This window comes from Equus caballus, chromosome 2 (assembly GCF_041296265.1).
Source record: "Equus caballus isolate H_3958 breed thoroughbred chromosome 2, TB-T2T, whole genome shotgun sequence".
NCBI classification, from domain to species: Eukaryota; Metazoa; Chordata; class Mammalia; order Perissodactyla; family Equidae; genus Equus; species Equus caballus.
The window spans coordinates 21,908,747-21,932,447 of record NC_091685.1 but is presented as its reverse complement, the minus strand read 5'-3'; the positions used below and the strand labels follow the sequence as shown (position 1 = coordinate 21,932,447).

Below are 23,701 nucleotides of genomic sequence, written 5' to 3'. Positions count from 1 at the left end.
TTTAAAGAAAATAAGGAGAGAATTTCTATCTCTATCCATTTATTTGTATCTTTGCTAGTCTGAGGGAAAATGGTACCTCATTTTAATTTTGAGTTCAGGTGAGATTGAAAGTTTAGTCAAGCCATGTTGTGGTAGGCATCCCACATATAAAGTGGAGGAAGATGGGCAGGGATGTTAGCTCAGGGCCAGTCTTCCTCAGCAAAAAAGAGGAGGATTGGCGGCAGGTGTTAGCTCAGCACTAATCTTCCTCAAAAAAAAAAAAAGTGAAGAAAGTTTAGTGCTTGTTCATGGTCTTTGATCATTTTCTATTGGGATGCTACTCTTAGTGGATTCTAAGACTGCTTTATAAGTAGGATATTAACTGTTGTGGTATTATTTTTTTAATTTTTATTATTTTTAAAAGATTTTATTTTTCGTTTTCTCCCCAAGTCTCTCAGGTACATAGCTGTGTATTTTTAGTTGTGGGGTCCTTCTAGTTGTGGCATGTGGGATGCTGCCTCACCGTGGCCTGATGAGCAGTGCTGCGTCTGTGCTCAGGATCTGAACCGGCAAAACCCTGGGCCGCCAAAGCGGAGCACGAGAACTTAACCACTTGTCCACAGGGTCGGCCCCTGTGTTAGTATTAATACAGACTTTTTCCCCAAATTGTCTTTAAGTTTTCCAAACGATTTTTATTTTTAATATGGTTAAGTTTATTAAACTTTCTCAAGAATATTTGTTTCTGTTTCTGCTTAAAAGACTTTCCTATCTTCTAGTGTTTTCATTTTTTTCAATTTGTTTTTCAGATATCTGGAATTTATTTTGGTGTAAAGTATGAGGTGGTGATCCAGATTTTTCCACCTTAAATGGTTACTGGTCCTATTTTAATTCTTAAATAGGCTTTGGACTTTGTATTTTCTATTGTGTTTCATTATTCTATTAATTGCCATGCCAGTACCACATATTTTAGTTATTGTACCTTCGATATATGGTAGGGCATATTTTTCTCTTGGTCACTATTGTAATTTGGCATTTTCTAGACATTCTTTTTACCTTTATTCTTCCAGATGTCCTTGATAGTGATTTTATCTAGTTTCCTCTCATTCACCCTGGCCTCTCTATTTTGTGAGGAAATTGAGTTCATTTTGGTAATGATTTTTCCCTTTTGTAAACAATGTTTATATTTACCCTCTGAAAAGTTTTGTTTTTTTTTCCGTAATGATTTTATACATTTCTTAAGTGTATTTTCAGAACTTTTATTTTTGGGGGGCAAGATTAGCCCTGAGCTAATATCCGCTGCCAATCCTCCTCCTTTTGCCAAGGAAGACTGGCCCTGAGCTAACATCCCTGCCCATCTTCCTCCACTTTAAATGTGGGATGCCTACCACAGCATGGCTTGCCAAGTGGTGCCATGTCTACACCCGGGATCTGAACTGGCGAACCCCGGGCCTCTGAAGTGGAACGTGTGAACTTAACTGCTGTGCCACTGGGCTGGCCCCTCAGAATGTTTTATATGTAGTTGTTGTTATGAATTGGATCTTTGTTTTTCCTTTATATTTTACCTAATTGTTTCTGGTTCGTAGGAATGCCGTTGACTGTTTTTTTCCCTGAAGAAGATTTGCCCTGAGCTAACATCTGTTGCCAGTGTTTCTCTTTTGCTTGAGGAAGATTCACCCTGAGCTAATATCTGTGCCAGTCTTCCTCCACTCTATATGTGAGTCACCACCACAGCATGGCTGTAGGTCTGTGCCTGGGAACCAAACCTGGACTGCTGAAGTAGAGAGTGCCGAACTTAACCACTGGGCTGGGGGCTGGCCCCTGCTATGGATTGTTTGAACGTTGAATTTTGTAAAGAGTCACTGTTGGAATGTATTCTTAATTCCAGTATTTTTTCAATCTGCTAACTTGGGTTCTTCAAGTAGATAAGCATATTACCTGTAAAAAATAACTGGTTTTCCCCAAAGTTTATACTTTATATTTCTTTTTTCTTACTGTATTGACTAGTACTTTCAGAACAAGGTAAAATAGTGGTAATATTACCACTTTAATGGTAATTAAATGGTAAATATTTGATCTTGCCTACCAACTTCAATTAATTATTAATGGACACCTGAATTTTGAGTTGAGAACAATTCTGAGAACATATCTCTACTTTATAGGAAAGATTGCTCTGGTTGATTAGTGTTGGAAGGAGAGATTTAGTAGGAAGACAGTGTTAGGAACCAAGTATTTACTATCCTTATTTAATATTTCCTTATTAAATTTGGCTGATAATTTGAAATATTCTTTAACATGTTAAATAATTATATTCTGTTCTATGTATTTGTTAAACTATCAAATGGAAAAGTCCTTGCTTATACCAATACTTGTGAAAACCACAGATGGTCAAATGGCATGATTATTAAAAAAAAAAACTAAAAGATTTATTTTGGGGTGTATTACTAAATTAGAAAATGACCTTGTATTAAAATGTGTAGAAAAAAGAAAAAAGATGAGATCTTGCCATTTGCGATAACATGGATAGACCTTGAGGGTATTATGCTAAGCGAAATAAGTCAGAGGGAGAAAGTCAAATACCGAGGCATCTCACTCATAAATAGAACATAAAAACAACGACAAACAGAGAGACAGAGATTGGCTTGGTGGTTACCAGAGGGGAAGCGGGTAGGGAGAAGGGTGAAAGAGGTGATTAGGCACATGTGTGTGGTGATGGACGGTAATTAGTCTTTGGCTGGAGAACATGATGTAGTCTACCCAGAAATCAAAATATAATGATTTACATCTGGGAAAAAAAGAAGAAAGCGTATTAAATGAAAATAATAACAATGTCCAACGTCAAGAAAAACAAATCTACAAACCTCTGATGCTAGCATGAGTTAGCATCATTTCTCACTGTGGTTCTCTAGTATGTTAATAAATATTATCCTTCAAAAGGGTTCTGTGATCAAGTACATCTGGAAAATGATGGGCAAAACAACAAATACAGATTTCTTTAGTTTTAAACTTCTTAGCAGTTAATAATTAATAAGCATTTATTTATCACCAAAAAAGATTTGCATTTCCTGTATTTATTTGATCATAGAACTCTTTTTTTTCTTAGAGCATCTTACAGGTTTTACATCACAAATGGTGAGAAATTCAAGGTTATGGCATTCAGTTAATAAAGAAGATAATTGAGAGATTACACAATATAATGTGCTAGGGCTTGTAGGTATCCTAGGATGAAAAAAATTTATCTAGAAAGTGATAACTGTCATATATATGTTAACTGTGCCACAAGTGTAAATGGAATATAAATCAAGTGCTACAGAGAAGTAATGAATTCTCAGTGGGTTATCAGAGAAGGCCTCAGTGAAGTGCTGCGCTTTGAAGAAGCAGTGGGATTTCATCAGGTAGACATTCCTAGTAGGGAGAAAACAGTGAGAAGGTGTGATTGGAACTTGGGGTAGGAGTGAGAAAATGACTTTACTTCATAGTCAGAGTGATTGTTTTCAGAACTCATATCTTCCTTCCTGCCACATCCTTCAATGGTTTTTTTTTTTTTAGGATGAAATCCAGTATCTAAACATGACTAATACTTAGGTTGACCTAACTGAGACACTTTCGCCAGTGAAAGGGAGCACATTATCAATTACATGGAGTTGATAGGTGTAAACTGAGATGCTTTCAGCTAACTGGAATATGTGGTCGCCCTGTCTATGAAGAATGTCCTGCGATGTTTGGCCCATGAGTTATCCTCAGCTTTATCTTACAGTGCTGGCCTGCTTTACTCCCAGAATTCTGATCCACCCAGCCTTTCTGTTCTTTGAATTCTCTATTCTTTCTTCTGCAAAGAACCTTTACATTTGCTGTTCTTTTCTTGAATCTTCTTTCTCACCTTTTCACCTGTTTTATTTCTTAGTCGTCCTTTAGATCTTAAATTAAGGAACAGTTTCTTTGCCTTTCCTGACTCCTGTATAGGTTAGCTTGTGATGGAGAGAAGAGATTTATCTAAAACACTAAGATGTGTTGGAAATAGAAATGATAGTTCTCTTATCAGTTGAAGGGAATGAAGGAAAAAACCCCTAATGTTGAGATTTCTTGTTTGACTTCTAGGGTGTTGGGACTGCCACTAAAATGAAAAAGGGACCCATGATGAAAAGAGTAGGTTTTAGAGAGGAAAAAAATGAAGCACGTTTGACAGTTTTCAGTTTCTACTTAATCATTGAAAAACCCAGCTTCAACTCCCCAAACTATTTTAGAGCTATTCGTCTATTATTTAGTTTTCATTGAATAAGTTTATCATATAAACTCTCAAATTGTCGAAAATATTAAAATCAGTTTTGAAAATAAAGGTTATGGTATTAATCATTCTATCAGTTATGTCCAGGGAATTTGTGAAGTGTCATCATGTTTGTATGGAGGATAGAAGAGAAAATTAACTTTTTTAAAATAACAATTATTGGTCCAGGATCCAGTAAATTTCTAATTGTGATTTTTTGTGTGTGTGTGAGGGGGTGGGTGGTGTATTTACCAATTCACAGTATATTCTGATTTTTCCCTCCATCTAGGGTTAGGGAACTTGAGTGTTTTATTTTGTAAGTAAAAATGTGCTTTATCCCCAGTGCTTAGTTTTTTAAATACAGGGAGCTAAGTTATTTGCCTATTGCTTTCCTTTTATTTTAAGCGGTGGATACATTTTTACAAGTGAAATGTTGTAGTGAACCCTGATTTTTAAAACAAGTGAAGATATCTTTTATTAGTATAGTAATAATAGCTCGCATTTATTGTGTATTTACAGTTTGCTAAGCACTGTGCTAAGTGCTTTTCATTTAATCCTGACAATTCTGGGAAGGTAGGTATCACTATATCTATATTTTATGGATGAGGAAATTTGAGGCTAAAAGTTACATAACTGATGAGTCACCAGAGTTGGGATTCAAACTTAGTTTGAGACTGAAGCTGTCATACCTCTTAAAGTTATAACACTGATTTTTTAAATTTAAATAGGCAACAGTTAGATACTTTGAAGTCTTTGGGTAGGATCCATGAGACTATTTTGATAACTAAAAGTGAACTGATATTGGGGCTGGCCTCATGGTGTAGTGGTTGAGTTTGTGCCCTCTGCTTCAGCGGCCTGGGGTTTGCAGCTTCAGACCCCAGGCACGAATCTACATACTGCTCACCAAGCACTGCTGTGGCGGTGTCCTACATACAAAACAGAGGAAGATTGGCATGGATATTAGCTCGGGGCCAATCTTCCTCACCAAAAAAAAAAAAAAAGAAAGAAAAGAAAAGAAAAAGAAAACAAACTGGTATTTTTGTCTTAAGTCCATATCCACATTTGTTTATTTTATATTTTTTCCTTTTTTCTTGCTTTTTTAAAATTTAATTTTTTATTGACATCACTTTGTTTTATAATATTGTATAGATTTCAGGTGTGCATCATTATATTTCAGCTTCTGTATAGACTTCAATGTGTTCACTACCAAGAGACTAATTGTCATCCAGCACCATACACATATGTCCCTTTACCCCTTTTCACCCTCCTCCTGCCCCTTGTTTATTTTTTTAGTTTCTATTTTTGATATTGTAGTGTTGAGAAAATCCTTGCCTATACAAATAGTTATTACAGATTCTTAAAATCAGCTTGACTTTTAAGTTCAATTAAATCTTTCATTAAACTTGAGGGATGAGTAGTAGGACATGAATTTCAAAACTAATTTACTAACTGCTTATATCTAATTTCTTGCTTAGAAATATACAGATTGGACAAGAAGCACCCAAACACAATTAGTAAAACCATCGTATTATCACAAAGCTAAGTGTTACTTGTAAATTTGTCGTCACCCAGTTGGTGGGATTATAGGGCAAGCAGTGTTCTGGAGTCCTGCCCATCATTTAATTGAGAACAATGTTAGTCTTACTGATTGTATGATGTTAAGTAAGTAGTTACCAGCAGGTTTGAATTAAAACTAATAAAAACAAAACAAAATCAAGGAGAGTCAAAGATAGACTCTCTCTTAATTGATGCTCTACCTTATCAAGTTCACATACATAAAGAGGTTTACATTAAAATGAGCTAACCTCAACACGGGAAATTGCACCTGAGGGGCTTCATGGTATTTAAACATTTATTTAACACATTTGAATATATATTTTAAAAATTAATCTTTAAAATTGCTGGTACTTTCTGCTCACATAACATCTCCGTAGTTAATCTTGTTTCAGTAGTGTCTTTCAGTTTTTAATACCTAAACTTCATAGGAGGTATTTTTCTCAATGTGTTTTTAAAACAGCTTTATATAGAGGTATCATTCATATGCCATGCAATTCACCCATTTAAAGCACACAATTCAGTAGTTTTTAGTATTTTCACAGTTGTGCAACTGCAATCAATTTTAGAACATTTTGTCACCCAAAAAAGAAATCCTGTACCCATTAGCAATCATTGTCTGTTTCTCCTCCACCCCCAGCCTTTGGCAGCTGCTACTCTATTTTGTCCCTATGGTTTTGGAACTGTGTACCCAGTGTCAACAAAAGGGACTTGCTGCATGATACTGTGTCTATTTGTAAACAAGCGTATAGATTGTTTGGCATCAAGAGACAATGTTTTAGTCTTTGTTTTTTATTTTCTATTTGAGAAGGAGGGAGGGAGAAGTAGTAAAACAAGGGTTTGGTTTTGAACCATAGAGAATGAAATTTAATCCTGGAATTTTTGCCACTAGAAAGAGTGTCTTCTAAAGCGTCAACACCTGATGTTCTTCCCGTCTAGGTTTCTTCATTTCTTCTGAGTCATAATCAGTTGTGTTTTTTTTGTATCCAGTATAATTTTAATTGTGTTTCATTTTGTTAAATATTTTTTATGATAACACTTGAGTGGTCTGAATTCCAATTTTTTTTTTTCTTTTTAGAATGTGGAAGTCATTGATCTTTTGTGTTCCAGCTTACAGGGGAGAAATATGGTATCAGTCTGATTGTTGTTATAGAGCAGTCTTATCTTACGAGTTAGATTTTAGAACCAGTTCACGAGATGAAATGGCACATAGTTCAAATTATCTTAGAAAATCTCTTTGTCACCCATAGTGTATAGATATACCACCTTTGGTAATATCACTACCTTTTTTTTTTTTTTTTTTGAGGAAGATTAGCCCTGAGCTAACCATTGCCAGTCCTCCTCTCTTTGCTGAGGAAGACTGGCCCTGAGCTAATATCCATGCCCATCTTCCTCCATTTCATACGTGCGACGCCTACCACAGCATGGCTTCTGCCAAGCAGCGCCATGTCCTCACCTGGGATCCAAATTGATGAACCCCGGGCCGCCGAGAAGCGGAATGTGTGTACTTAACTGCTGTGCCACTGGGCTGGCCCCCCATTTTTTTTAGTAAGATTGTAGTTTCTTTGATTGAGCACCATGTAAAGTGTCTAGAGGCAGTATTATACAAAAAGTGCATTATCTTTAAACACTTGGATCCTTCTTAATGGAGACAAGTGCTTTCATCCTTTGGCTTGCAGTCACATCGCCATTTCCCTTTCATTCTGGAGTGTAGCTCTTGGAGTGCAATGGTAGGCAGAGTGGCCTTTACTATTTCTTTCCTTTTCAGTGTTTGTATAGTTGAATTCTGTTACATTAAATATATTTTATGAATCACTTGCACTATAATTCTTTGTATTCCTCCTCTTGTTTTCTTTTGGAATTCTGAAATTTCACCAGGATGTATCCTTTTTTTTCGTTTCTCTTTGGTCTTTGGTGGGCCCATTTAATCTCAAATATTCATGTTTTTGGTTCAGGGAAATTTTCTTCATTATTTCACTTCTCCATTGTTCTCTTCTTTGGGGATGCCTTTGAGATTCCTGTTACATCTATTGATTCAGTCTTTTATCTCGTCATATAAAATATCTTTTTGAACTCTGACTTTTCGTTTTATTTTTTTTCGAAACTGATTGAAAACTTTGTCATTAGCCTGTCCAATAAAATTCTTATTTTTGCGGTCATTTTCTTGTTTTGAAATACTCTCTCATGTCTCCTTTTCATGGCTATCTGTGCTTAGTCTTTTGCATCTGTAGCCTCTCAGATACCACTTAAAATAGTTTTTATAAGTTTCTTTTCTGTAAATTAATTGTTTCCTTCTTGAGTGGTTGTGCTGTTTATTCACCTTGAATCTTCTCTTTCACATAGTTTCTTTCCGAAACCTGGGATCCTTGGTTGTTCACATTTATGGATATCAGATACTATTGATTACTATGGCTAGCTGTTGTGTTTCCTCAGCAGTTATGTAGGTATTTAGTTATGTAGGTACGTAAAGTTCTTTTCCTTTAAAAGTTTCTTCCTTGAATGGGGGTTCACACTCTCAGTTTTGGTAGGCCAGGTTTATCAAGGAGCAGCCTTCCTTGTGTTCTTGGCTCGTTGATGAGCAGTAGGCAGGGGAGCAGGAGGCTGGAATGCTCACACTTGCCAAAGTGAGGAGACCTTTAAAGACTAGGGGTGGAACGTGCTAGTCTTTCCCCTTTATCTGTTTTAAAGGTCTGAAATTACCTCAGACTTGGCTCTGCTTCTGACGTAAGTCCTAACATACTCAAATAGGAACCATCCCTGTAACATGGCTGACTTTTGTTTAAAGAGCAGCAGATTTCTGCCTTTTTGCCCAAGAGCAAAACCTATTGGTGCTGATGTTCTGTTAAGTTTTTTTTTGTTATTCTTTTGGGGTTTTTTTTTTAGGAAAATTAGCCCTGAGCTAACATCCGTGCCCGTCTTCCTCTACTTTATATGTGGGATGCCTGCCACAGCATGGCTTGACAAGCAGTGCCATGTCCGCACCCAGGATCCACACTGGTGAACCCCGGGCCACCGAAGTGGAACGTGCAAACTTAACTGCTGCGCCACCAGCTGGCCCTCTGTTAAGTTTTGATTAGAAGTTTTACATAGTTCTCAGTGAGTGTTAGTAAGTTCTCAATAAGGATTGACTGTGTTTATTATTGTTACAAATATATATGATCCTTGATATATCTGATCCTCTGTATTTTGTGACATAAATGTGGTTTTTAAGAAATAAGTAGTTTTTTTATAGAGAGGGCATGTGTTTATCTCTTTGTTTTTGGTTTGGGGGCTTTGGCCTGAGAACTTCCTTTGTTCATTCTCAGTTTTCCTTTACTCTTTTTTTTTTTTTTTTTTAAAGATTTTATTTTTTTCCTTTTTCTCCCCAAAGCCCCCCGGTACATAGTTGTATATTCTTCGTTGTGGGTCCTTCTAGTTGTGGCATGTGGGACGCTGCCTCAGCGTGGTTTGATGAGCAGTGCCATGTCCGTGCCCAGGATTCGAACCAACGAAACACTGGGCCGCCTGCAGCGGAGCACGAGAACTTAACCACTCGGCCACGGGGCCAGCCCCTAGTTTTCCTTTACTCTTTTTGGCGGTGTTTTGTTTCTGTTGTTGTGTATTTGTACACCTTGGTTGAAAATGACAGCTCTTGGGGGAGCAGGAAAGGAAGCCAAAAAGTATGGTGGAAGAACATGAGAATAATGTTACTTTTCTTTTTCCTTTTTTGCTTTTACAGTTTGACCAGAAAACTGGTGCAGTTTTTGATGAAATTGTAGAGAACTGTAAGTACCATTTTAGAAAAAAACCAATCATGTCTTTACATAGATAATAATTATAAGTTTAGAGAGAGCATTTATCTATAACAGTGTTTAGTTAGGGCTGGTTACTGTGATGGTTCACTTTGATTTAGTTTAGATCTCATCACGCCCTGTTAGTATTTGCAGCATGTTGATCTGAATTGTTAAAAGTCTTACTTTTTTTTAAAGTAAATATTTTATTTTCACAGTTATTAATATTGAAATATAGTCAGACTTTGTGTATGTGTGAATCATGTAAAAGTTGATACTGAACTTAATACTCAAGAAAGTTTGCTACTTTGTTTACAGGGTCTCTTCATTTTCTCTTTATAGTCTTTCCATGTTACATGATTTTCTTAAAAAAAACTTTTGTGTCTTATGATTATAAAAGTAATACATTCAATTTTATAGTACAAAAATGAATAAAGCAGAAAATAAAAGCCTTTGTCTTTACCATTCTCCAAAGATAACCAATTTTAAGAGTTTAATATATATCTTTCCAGACTTTTTTTCTATGAAAGTATATATATGGATATATGGTAGGTGGGGATTTATGTATGTGTATAGGGATCATATGAATACTGTTCTTGCTTTTTTCATTCAACTGCCTAGACATCTTTCTAACTCAGTGAATTTGGACCTATTACATTCTTTCTGATGACTGCTTAGCATTTTATTGTATGGTTGTACTATAATCAGCTTCCTCTTTGATGCGTGTGTATATTATTTTCAGTTTTTCACTATTACAAACAATATTAAGTATGTATTCCTATATATATCTTTGTCTACTTGTTGAAGTGTTTCTGTAGGATAAATTCTAAAAATAGTATTGATGACTCGTCAAAAGAGGTTTGTGCAGTTGTTTATGAAGGACAAATTTCATCATTGAGAGTTCCTGAGTTAAGTGCAGTGTGCATTTCTTTTGTTTTGTTTTTTAAGTTTACTTTCACCAGTAGGATCTGAGGACTTTCTTTCTCTTTGGAATTAGTTTGTTGATATTTTTGACTGATAACAGTTTTTTAAGGTTAATGTTGAAAGGTACTAGCTCTTTTGATCTTCAGTGTATTTAGTTATTGAATGTCCTTTTTGTTGCACACAAGCAACAAAAATAGGCTCCAGCTAGCTAGCTAATGCAGAAGAAACTTTAGAAGCATATTGGGATATGTCACAGAATTTAGGGAGGAGGTCAAGAACAAATTTCCTCCAGGGAGCTCAATGAAAGGAGATCATCGGCCTGCTCTCTCTAGTGCTGCCAGAAAGCAGTTATGCTCCAATGACTTTCAGTCTTTTTGTATATCCATTTTAAATTTCTAGTTCCTGGGAAAAAGATTATGATTGGGCCAGCTTGGATCTGATGTTTGTCTTTGAATCAATCTTGTATGGTCAGAGAAAACAGAGTCAGAAAGTAAATCATGACTGTTAGAACGTATCCCTCAGCCACTGCTTTTCTCTTTCCCTGACTAATTTTTGATTACCTGCTTCTGCTTTGCTCAAGTCTGTACTAGTAATAGAAATTAATCAGATTAATAGCTTTCTAATGAAGGTTTTAATTTGATTTATTTGTTTAAAGATGTTGTAGTAACAACAATCAAAGTAGTAACGGGAATCTTGAGGTGGTAACCAAGCTCCTGTACTTGGGTTCCTACTCCCAACATTTGGGGATTATATTTCTGGTGCCTGTTGCTTTTCTGCTTCACCCTCAAAAACATTTTTAGGCTGGAGGTTTACAAGCAGAGGATTTTATACCAAATGCTGAGTGCAAATGATGCAGTAAAGATTATTCTTTATCTCCCCCTTTCTGGTACTTTATTGTTAAGGGCTGTTGAAGGCTCTGGAGGCAGAGAAGAGACTAGCTTGGAAGGGATTCTGGCCTGTCTCCATAAAGACGATTCAGGAACATAGACACCTGTCCAGGAGAGATGAGGGCAAATTGCTATAGATGGTATTCAGGAAGTGTCTGATTCCAAAGATGGTCATTCAAGGCCTACCATTTTGTCTTGAGGTCCATGTCTAGAATAAAGGAGATTCACTGTTTCTCAGGCAAGTCCCTCAAAAAGTCCAGCATAGTACTGGACTTACCATGTATTCATTGCCCAAGATGACCAGGACATGGGGCTTCCAATATTTGTTTTGTAGATCAAATCCAGCTCTCCTAGGGTAGAGCCATCTGAAACTTTCAGTAAAATATAGGAGTATACGCTAATTGTTGACACACATAAACTGATAGACCCTAACGCCATCAGTGAGGAATTTGGGAAATTTGGTTTAAACATGAAAAAGCTGAGTTGACTTTCCAAAAATGTAGTATTTTCAATAAAAGGGATATAAAAGAAGGCTTCAACATTTTATGAAAGTCAAAAGAGAAAGTAGGGTTGTCTGACTTCTACTTTATCACTTGTCAGGAGAATTTGTGCTGTGGATTTTTTAAGAAACATGGTGACAGAGGAAGTAACTCATACGGTGGATTATCCTAACTCTTGTTTCCTTAACCATTGCCAGTTTATGTGAAGTGTGAAAGAAGTTAATAGAGAGATTTTTTAAAAATGTGTTCATATAGCTGCTACCTTAAATCAAGGACTTTTATTCATTAAATGGCTCTAAGATAACCACCTGGTCATTCACCAATGATTGATTTTCTTACTGATAGAATAAGTTTATATAACAGACTTGTGAACTTTAAGGAAAAAATAAGAGCGTTGTTAATTTGTTCATGAAGTACAGTTATTTGGATTCAAAAAAATTATTTACATTATTTTGATTACTTGCAGCATTTGAGTTTGTGAAAAACTTTACATATATTATCTTTTAAAAACCTTAATAATAATTGTATCAACTAGTGGATTAGGTTCAACTATGTATAAAACATAATAGAAATTTATTTTTCTTGTTAAACAAGCCCAGATTGATGCGGGCTCTGTGAGCTGAGGAGTCGAAAGACAAATTTCTTGGACTCTCAAGGTCTGGCAGTACTGCTGTTTTATTCAGAGAATAGCATGGAGTATCATGGGGACAGGACCCACAGGCAGTGAAGAGCTGCAGCATGGGGACAGGACTCATGGGCAGTAAAGAGCTGCAATGGGTTGAGAGTAGGGCTAAATTTATAAGGCATAGGTACATGAGTTATTTCTTTACAAGACGTAGGAAAGATCATGAAAAAAATCATTAAAATGGTACCAGTGTAGGTGAGGTCTGGTTATTGGGTGGTCCTATAACTTTGGATCCGAATCAGGTCGGATCAGATCAGGATGTCCTATGCTTCCTGGAGGATGATATAGATTGGTATGTAGGGCAGGATGCCTTGGGCTTCTCTTCCTGGGGCAGCCTTGATCCTCATGAAGATGGTAAGATGGCTCTGGTTATCAGGAATCCAGGGGCCTTCTGGCTTTCTGTATGACATCCTTGGCACATGGCTTCCATTCCCTGATGTTCTAAGATGGCTGCTTTATCGTCATCCTGCGCTGGGATAGGGAGGAAAGCAAAAAGGCACACTTCTTAACAGAATCAGCCTCTTAAAGAACTTTCCTAGAAACTCTATACCTGTGTACTTTGGTTTACATCTCATTAGCCACCCCAGCTTCAGGGAAATCTGGGAATTGTAACCCTTTAGCTGAGTCCATTGTTGCCAACAATAAAATCAAGGATCTCTTGGTAAGAAAAAGGGGGAGAGTTGTTACTAGGTATGCAGTCTCTGCATAATAACCCTCTAGACATTACAATGGTCTCTGTTTTACTAAGGAGGAAACTAAGGCTTAGAGACATTTTTTAGCTTTTATGTGGTGCAATCAGGATTGAATGTAGGATTACTTAACTCCAAATTTGTTCCTTTTAAATCTTTCATTACCTATTTCTGAACTGCCCCCTAGATCACTGGAATCACAGGTTTTGAAGAATAATAATTATTTGGTAGAAATAAAAGAATAATTTAAAGTAATTTAAGTCCTAAAAGTAACTAAAATATTTTAATGGGTATTAACCATGACAAGTTTTTGTGGCTGCCTATGGAGTATCAATGTCAGTTTGTGTTTGAAATATATCTGTCTTATCAATGCAGCTCAATTTTTAAAAGAACTGGTAAATTGAGCAGTTTTTTTTTTTTTAAACCCTGGAACTACTTAAAGATTTCTATTTACGTTATCTATTGCTGAATATTGTTTGGATCCTTCCAGCATTGTGAAGGAGTATCTTCTTCACAAAAATGTTAAAACCAAAGCCTAGATAGTCTTCTTTGGGGTATAAACATGGGTACAAAATTGAGGTGACCTCGACTGTAAACACCCCACTATTCTCAAGAATCTTTTAGTTATTAAATAGTATTTTAGTTATTAAATATTAGTTCATGAAATAGACATAAATTATTTTTGAATTAAGCAAATTGTATAAAGTTTTTTAATGAAATGGACTAAACTAACTTTTGCTTTATCTCTATAGTATCGCTAAAAGGTGTATATTTTTGCAAACAATTCACAGCTGTATTTCAAGATTATTATCTTTGAAATTGAGGTGGCACAGAAACTTTAACAATGAAAGGAAGATGTAAGTTGTATGTGAATTTTAGTTTAGGTTGATCAGTAGTATAAGAGACTAATAAGAGTGAAAGTATATTATAAATGTTTGAATATAAGATGATTCCAAATACAGGGTTCTCACCCATTTTCCCAATGAAAAGATCTAAAAACTAAAATTTTTGCCATCTAGAATACATGTTCTCAGACCATGGATGAATGTCAGATGTCTAGTGATCATTTGTTAATTATGTACGTATTTAAACCTACTAGGTTAAGTAATACTAATTTAGAAAATAATGCTTTTCTTCCCATTATTTTGTGAAAGAATTTTAAGTACCTCGGATGCATATTTTAGAAATTTGACTTTGTCATTGCTAGTGTCACGTTTTAAGTCAGTTAACATAATTTTCTAGAGCCAACTGTCTAAATTATTTAAGATAAGACATAGTTTGAATTTGCATTCTGATTATTGGTATGTGTTGCTTAACAAACCACCCCAAATTTAGTGGTAGAAAACAATAACAATTTTATTATGCTCCTGGATTCTGTGGCTCAGATATCCAGAAAGGGTATATGGAAGATGTCTTGTTTTTTGCTCCACAGTGTGTCTTAGGTCTTGGCTGAGGAGATTTGAAAGCTCACCGACTTGATTTTGGAATAATCCAGAAGTTCATTTGTCCATGTCTAGTCTGGGTTAGGAGGACTCAAAGACTGGGACTGCTGTCTCGAGCACCTATACATGGTCTTCTATTGCCTTGCCTTCCTTATAGCATGGCAGCCTCAGGGTAGTTGGATTTCTTTTACGGTGGTTCAGGGCTCCAAGCAAAAGAGTAATTCAGCAAATAAGGCAGAAACAGAATCTTTTCTCACCTATGTTCAGAAGTCACAGAGCATCACTTTCACTATATTCTTCAGGTTACAAGTAAGTCAGAAGCCTGCCCAGATTCTGGAGAAGAGGTCATAGACCTCACTTCTTGGTAGGAGAAGGATCAAGGTCACAGTGTAGAAAGCATGTAGATGGGAGGTATCATTGCAACCATATTTGGAAAATACAATCTGCTGTCACGGCATAAAATCCTGTTTTAGGATATTTTATTCTAAACCAGAAGGTGGCTTTAAAAAAAATTGATCCTATAGGTCTATATTTTTTCTTCACAACGCTAACCACTTCCTGTAATACATAAACATAAACTGCGCAAATTTGATCATATATGATTTTTTAAGAGTAACTTTGCCTTTTCTCTTGGCTTAGTCTCTCCTTTCCATATCATTGTCCCTTTCACCCCTCATAAGCCATGTCAACAGCTTCGTAGGTAGCCTTTCATGTTTTTCTCCAGTGCTCATAAAATCATTATATACACAAATGTATACAGATAGACGTATGTAAGGATTTTGAGGGTGGTGGTTTTTTGTTTAACAAATGGAATTATCATATACATACATTTCTTCACCTGACTTCTCTCACTTGAGTACTTCATGATGTCCCTCTACCTCAACTGGGATGGCTCCAACTCTTTTTTTCTTTTTTTCCTTTGGTGAGGAAGATTCATTCTAAGCTAACATCTGTTGCCAGTCTTCTTCTTTTTTTGCTTGAGAAAGATTAGTCCTGAACTAACATCTGTGCCACTCTTCCTCTGTTTTGTATATGGGTTGCTGCCATAGCATGGCTTGACGAGTGGCATATGTCCACGCCTGGGATCTGAAACTGTGAACCTGCAAACCTGGGCTGCTGAAGCAGAGCATGTCGAACTTAACCACTATGCCACGGGACCAGCCTCTGGATAGCTCCAACTCTTGTAGTTTAACATTCCATGATTTAGAGGTACAAGAAGTCATTTTTTGCCTTGTTTTTAGGCATTCATGTTGTTCTAGTTTTTTTGCCACAATAAACAATGATGTATTAAAAATCCTTTAATGTATGTCCTTATTATATAAGGGCTTTATATCTGTGGATAGATTACAAAAAGTGGGGATTTTGGGGTAAAAGGTATGTATAATTTTAATAGATGTAAGGATATGTATAATTCTAATAGATATTGCTGGCTTTTCAAAAAAACTTTAGTGCCTCACATTTCCACCAGAAATGTGTAATAACACTTTTCCTTCTCATCAGTGTATATTATAATTCTTCTTCATGTTCCGCAATCTGATGGATGTGAAATAGCACAGTGTTAAATTTAATTTGCATTTTCTTAATTCCTATTGAATTTGATTTTAAGCAGCTTTTATTGAGTTTAACGTTTGGACTGGCTCCCTTGTATTATCTAGTCATAACTGTTTGTTAAATTTGAATATCCTTTGCCCATTTCTTAAAGTTTTTTCTTTTCCATGCCTAGTTGTAGGCTTGTTTTATATTGTAATAAATATTAAGTCAAGTCATAATAAGCATGGTAAAGGATGAATCTGAAAGAAGATTCAAGTATACATTTAGAAAGATAGTCACTTAACCATTCAGAAAATCTAGCTTTTAGAATGCATGACCTAAAGTTCTTTTGATAATGGAGTAGAGGGTTTTGATTTCCCTTGCTTTGTTTCCTTTTGTTTGTCTCATCTTTTCCTGAACAAATGTTTTTTACCTATAAAAATTTGATCTTTTTTAACATCATGGTTTTCAGTCTTGGCTAAAATAGTTTTCCTTACCCCTTGATTATATGCTATCCTAAAGTTTCCTGGAATATTTAGAAGACTATTTGCATAAAGTATTAAGTAAACACAAAAATAGTTATAACATGTGAGATGTATACAAAAAACAAAAACTTGACTTTACCACCTAGCTTTAAAAAAATGTGCATCATCGTGCCTTTGGTGCCAATTCCTCAGTCTCATTTTGTTCTCCTCTCCAAATAGTCATCATCCTGAATTTTGCTTATTTCCTTGCTTTTCTTTACAGTTTTTACCACATTTGCATTATTAATCAATATCTTGTTTAGTTTTGATTATGAACTTTGTATTGTATTTGAAGCGAACTGTACGTTATCACTTCCTTTTTTCTCATTCTGTATTCCTGAGGTTTGACTGTCTTGATGCATGTGGCTCTCATTCATTCATCACTTATGTATAGTAATTCATTTATATATTACAATTTTTATTTAATTATTTAAAATTGTGTTAGAAAACATAATGTAAAATTTACCATCTTAATCACTTTTAACTATACCGTTTAGTAGTGTTAAGTACTTTGACATTATTGTGCAACAGATCTCTAAAACTTTTACATCTTGCAAAACTGAAATTTCTATACCCAGTGAACGAAGATTCCTTCCCCCTTTTAAGGTTCATCCAGGTTGTAACATGTTTCAGAATGTCCTTCCTTTTTAAGGCTGAATAGTATTCTATTGTATGGATATATCACATTTTGTTTATTCATTCATGCTTTGGTGGGCATTTGGGTTGCTTCCACCTCTTGGCTATTGTGAGTAATGCTGTAGTGAATGTGGATATGCAAATATCTTTTCAAGATCCTGCTTTCGTTTTTCTTGGATATATACCCAGATATGAGATTACTGACTCATATGGTAATTCTGTTTTCAGTTTTTTGAGGAACTGCCATACTGTTTTCAAGTAGTGATTGCACCATTTTACATTTGCACTAGCAGTGCACAAGGATTCCAATTTCTCCACATCTTTGCCAACACTTGTTACTTTCTGTGTTTTTGATAGTAGCCATCCTAATGACTGTGATGTGATATTTCATTGTAGTTTTGATTTACATTTCTCTAATGATTGGTGACGTTGAGCATCTTTTCATATGCTTGTTGGCCATTTGTATATCTGCTTTGGAGAAATGTCTGTTCAAGTCCTTTGTCCAGTTTTGAATTGGATTATTTGGGTTTTTGTTGTTGTACTTTTTTATGTATTCTGGATAGTAATCCTGTATCAGATGTAGGATTTGTAGATATTTTCTCCCATTCCATATGTTGCCCTTTCACTCTATTGATGGTTTCTTTTGATGTGCAGAAGTTTAAAAAATTTGATGTGTTCTCATTTGTTTGTTTTTGCTTTTGTTGCCTGTGGTTTTGGTGTCATATCCAAGAAATTGTTGCCAAATCCAGTGTCCTGCAGCTTTTCTCCTATGTTCTTCTGGGAGTTTTATAGTTTTAGGTCTTGTGTTTAAAATATACACAATTTTAAAATTCATTCTGTTGTCTCTATACTTCTTCATGTGTCTAGTTTTCCAAAATATGACCACTTTTCCCTCTATGAACATTCTTGTCTTTTGTTTTTGTTTTCTGATATGTACAAGAAGGTACCATGTGTGGAATTCAATGTAAAAATCTATTTCTTATGGTGAGTCTTGTCAAAAAAAAGTTTGAGACCTCTTGCTGTAGTATAAGGGTTGGCAAACTTTTTCTCTAAAAGGCCAGGTAGTAAATATTTTAGGCTATATAGATCATACTGTCTCTGTTGCAGTAACTCAACTCTGCATTTGTAGTGTGAAAGCAGCCATAGACAATACATAAAGGAATTAACTTGTTTGTTTTCAATAAAACTTTATGGACATTGAATTTTGACTTTATTATAATTTTCAAGTGTCAGGAAATATTTTTCTTTTGATTGTTTTTCAACCATTTCAAAATGTGAAAACCATTCTTAGCTTATGGGTTATAGAAAACAACAGGTGGCTTCTGGATTTAGAATGCAGACATAGTCTACCTACCCCTACTCTAGGGTTTGGTATATGGGAAGGTGATTGCTCAGGCTTAGGGTGTGTACATTTTCAACTTCACGAGAAATGCAAAACTTATTTTCCTAAGTAGTTTTATCCATTTACACTTCTACCATTGGTTAGAGTTTTAGTCACTATGCCTCTGGCCAATCCTTGATATTATCAGACTTTTAAACTTTGTCAATATGGTAGGTATGGGTTTCATTTTTTTAAAATTGCATTTCTCTAAATAATAATTTAATTGAACATATTTCATGTTTATTGGCCATTTCTGATTCCTCTTCTGCAAAATGGCTGTTTAATTAAATCTGTTGCCTACTTGCTGTGGATTGTTGATCTTTTCTTAACTGAATTATAGGAATTCTGTAAATATTCTGAAGAGTAAACGTATCGGTTATAAATATTGCAGATAACTTCTCCTAATTCAAACTGGTTTTTATAAAGTTTTTGCATAAGCAGAAATTAACTTTAATGTAGTCAAATGGTAATCAATGTATGAGTCTCTGCCTTTATGGTTTGCGTTTTCTTTTCATTTTATTTAGGAAAATCTTTCCCAGGCTGAGGTCAGAAAGACCTCTTACGTTATTTCCTAAAATGTTCATTGGTTTTACCTTTTGCATGTAGTTCTTGAGTTATTCTAGAATTGATTTTTGGTATGGCTTGGGTTAGGGAACTAGTTTTATTTCTTTTCATAATGCCAACAAATTTGTCTCACCACCATTTATCAAATACTATTTCCTTTTCCTGGTGTTCTGCAAAGCTGCTCTATAATGTATATCTGTGGACTTTTTTCCACATTCTCGGTTAGTGTTCCATTGGACTATTTGTTTATTCCTGTGCCAGTACCCTATTGTTTTAATTAATTTAGTTACATAATAAGTCTTGATAATCTGATGGTTCACATCCCTAAAAATTGTTCTTCAGGAATGTTTTGCCTTTTCTTGCCACTGTTCATTTTAGAAGTATCTTTCCAAATCCCTAACAAAACAAAATCAAATAGCGAAATCTTGTTGGGAATTTGATTGAAATTGTCTTAAGTCTATAGATCAATTGAGAGAGAGTTGGCATGTTTATGATATTGAGTCTTCCTGTCTATCAAGTTGGTATATCTTTTCATTTATTTAAATCTTTAATGCGTTTCACTAAAATTTTATAAATTACTGTATAAAGGATTATTTTGCAAGCTTTTAATTTTACATTTTAGCATGTAAATCTTAGTTCCTTTGAAATTTATTTTTGGATATAGGATAACATTGGGGTCCACTTTTGTTTTCAGATGAATAGTTGATTTTGCTGCCATATATTAAGTGATTCATCTTTTTATCTAAATAGTTGATGTTTTCATCATTGAACTGAATTCCAGCATTGAGATATTTAAGTTCTATATATATGGGAATCTCTTTGGAATTTCTGTTAATTCTATTAATATTTATATATTAATAATTAATACTAAATACTAACATTTATTTCTATGCCAGTATCATTGATTTTATCATTTGTACTTATTATAAGAAATATTTTATTACTATATATTTATTGGCTTTGGGGTATAGACATTTATCTGCTGTATGTCAAGCTACTGTCTTAGTTTTATTATTTGTTATTTTAAAACTTTTCTTTAAGCTATTCTTCCACTAAATTTTAACATGAATAAAATCAATTTCCAAAAATACTGTGTTGGAATTCTAACTGAAAAATACATTTATATATTACCCTTGGAAGAATCAATATTTTTATTATATTTTTCCACTTGGGAACAGACATCTTATCCTACAGATCTTGCTTTATGCCATTTGCTTAAATTTTATAGTTGTTTTCAAGTAATATGTATTGTGCTTTTCTTGTATCATTTGTTCTTAAGTATCTTATTTGTCACCTTTGCACATGGAGTATTTTTTTCATTTCTAGATTCTTACTGCAGGAATAGTCTTGCTGTCTTAGTGAATTCCCTTCTTAAATCTAGTCGTCTTTTAAAATTTGAGTTTGTAGTTATCTAGACATAAAACCATATCAACTAAAGTATTTTCTTTCTTTTTCCCAGTGACTGCTCAAATTATGTAATTTGTTTTTGCTAAAACTTGTAGGATTACATTAAATGAAAATCAAAATAGTTGTCATCTTTGACTAATTTCTGATTCCAATTAAGTAGTTCTCATATTTTGTCATTTAGGGCTAATTGTTGTTTGTTTCTGTCACATAGGCTTTATTACATTTAAAAAAAATTCCCATTTTACCTTGAAGAATGGCTGAAGAATATTAGTATTTATATATTGCTGGATTCAAATTTGCTATTTTGTTAAGGATTTTCCTGACAAAGTTTGTATATGATTGAAGTTATAGCTTTATTAAATATTCTGTAAAATTCACCAGTGAAATCATCGAGGCTTGGAGATTTCTTGGTTTTAAGTTTTAAGTTATGAATTCAATTTTTCAAATAGATATAAGGTTATATGTATTTTACGTTTCATCTTGTGTCCAGTTTCATCTTGGTAAGTTGTACTTTTCAAGGAATTTGTCCATTTCATTTTTGTGGTCCCTTTGTCCTTTGAATTATAGTTGTTTTAGTGGGACGAATAGTGGCATTGCAATGTGGTTTTCTTGCTGCATTTACATTTCCCCTGCTGACTAAAGATGTCATACATTTTGTCATTGTGTTTGGTGGCCGTTCTTAAGTGTTCTTTTGCTAAGTGTCTGTTCAAACCTTTGCCCATTTTTAAAATTTGATTGTCTTTCTTATTATTAAGTTGTAAAAGTTTTTTATGTATTCTGGATACAAGTCTTCTGTCATATAGATCAATAGATAGAAATAGATGGGGGTATCTTTATATCTCCATCTGTCTGTATTTATCTATGTATCTCTTTGCATATCCACTCACTCATCCATTCATCCATCCAGTCTGTTGTTTGTCTTTTCATTATCTTAGTGGTGTCCTTTGAAAAGCACAGGTTTCTAATTTTGATGATGTCTCATTATATTGTTATCATTATTACATTTTTGTGATCTGTATTCCTTCTGTCCTAAGAAACCTGTCCCAGGATCATGAGTATTTTCACTTGTTTTTTCCTAGAAACTTTATAGTTTTAGACTTACCTTTTATGGTTAGGTTTATTATCCATTTCAAGTTAGTTTTTGTGTATAATGTAATGTAAGAGTCAAAATAAGTAAGTTTTGTATATGGATATCTTGTCATATCAACACCATGTACTGAAAAGATTGTTCTTTCTGATGTATTTACCTTGACACTTTTGTTGGAAATCAGTTCATCTGTATGTTTGAGTCTATTTCTGGACTCATTCTGTTCTGTGGATCTATATGTCTATCCTTAGGCGAATACCACACTGTCATGGTTATTTTAGTTTTATATTAAATTAGATATTCTAAATAATATCTTTCAAAGTTGTTTTGCTTTTCTAGGTTTTTTACGTTTTCATGCAATTTCTTAGAAGCAACTTGGTCAATTTCTGAAAAAAACCGAGCTTCTTGGGATTTTGATTGGGATTGTATTGGGTCTGTAGATGAGTTTGAAAAGAATTGACGTCTAAATAATAGTGTTTTTCAATTCATGAATATGGTATGTCTTTTAATTAATTTACTTTTTAAGATTTTATTTTTCCTTTTTCTCCCCAAAGCCCCCCAGTACATAGTTGTGTATTTTTAGTTGTGGGTCCTTCTAGTTGTGGCATGTGGGACACTGCCTCAGCATGGCCTGATGAGTGGTGCCATGTCCACGCCCAGGATTTGAACAGGCGGAACCCAAGGCTGCCAAACCGGAGTGTGTGAACTTAACCACTCGGCCATGGGGCCAGCCCCAAAATATAGATTTTTTTTTTTTTCCCTATGGAAGATTTGCCCTGAGCTAACATTCACTGCCAATCTTCCTCTTTTTGTATGTGAGCTGCTGCCACAGCGTGGCCACTGACAGATGAGTGGTGTAGGTCTGCACCCAGGAACCAAACCTGGGCTACTGAAGTGGAGTGCACTGAACTTAATCACTAGGCCACCAGGGCTTGTCTTTTAATTTATTTAGATCTTCTTTCCTTTTCCTCAGCAATGTTTTGTAGTTTTCAGAGTACAGTATAGGTCTTGTGCGTATTGTGTTATTCCTATATATTTTAAATTTCTTATGCTATTGTAAATTAAATTCTTTAAAAATTAAATTTGTTGAGGTATAATGTACAGATAATAAAACTTACCATATTTTAAAATAACTTTTAGTTTAAATTTTCACTTTGAAATAATTACAGACTTATAAAATGAGTTAGTATAAATCATTTACCTCTGTTCTTAAAAATTGTTTTGTTGGGCTGGCTCTGTGGCCGAGTGGTTAAAGTTCTGTGTCGTCTCCTTTGGCGGTCCTGGTTTGCAGCTTTGGATCCTGGGCACAGACCTACTGTATTCAGCCATGCTGTGGAGGCATCCCACATGCAAAATAGAGGAAGACTGGCACAGATGGTAGCTCAGGGCTAGTCTTCCGCAAGCAAAAAGGGGAAGATTAGCAATGGACATTAGCTCAGGGAGAATCTTCCTCACCAAAAAAAATTGTTTTGTCTATTGAGATTCTTTGTATTTGCATATACATTTAAAATCGACATGTAAATTTTACAGGTAAGTCACTGGGACTTTGATTGGAATTGCATTAAATCTGTAGATTAGTTTGGGGGAGAATTGACGTCTTAACTGTATTGAGTCTTCCTATCCATGAGTGTGGTATATTTCTCAGTTTATTTAGGTCTTCTTTAAATTTCTAAATTATTATTAAATTTGTAAGTTGCCTTTTGTAGTTCTCAGTCTGTAGATTTTGCACATATTTTGTGAAATTTAGCATTCCAATTTTTTTTTGTCTATTCAATGTTTTGTCTGGATTTTTTATGTGTGGATAAATTGAGGGACAATTTCCCCCCATAGAGATAGCCAATTATTTCCTTCCAAGTAGGTGAATAATAATCCATCCTTTTC

General features: G+C 34.8%; 1 protein-coding gene across 16 annotated transcripts in view; it reads left to right on the top strand.

Moving 5' to 3' along the window:
* The window catches only part of ZMYM4 (zinc finger MYM-type containing 4), a 168,067-nt gene that overhangs the window by 67,887 nt on the left and 76,479 nt on the right, over positions 1-23,701 (top strand). For 11 of the 16 annotated variants that reach the window (XM_070260445.1, XM_070260455.1, XM_005607212.4 and 8 more), the window contains exon 2: positions 9,513-9,558. The exons of 2 other annotated variants lie outside the window; for them this stretch is intronic. In XM_070260445.1, the coding sequence (XP_070116546.1) occupies positions 9,513-9,558 (46 nt within the window). Of the gene's footprint in view, positions 1-9,512; positions 9,559-15,740; positions 15,901-23,701 lie in introns of all 16 variants that reach the window. 3 more of the 16 variants (XM_070260449.1, XM_070260446.1, XM_070260452.1) reach the window with 1 other exon arrangement.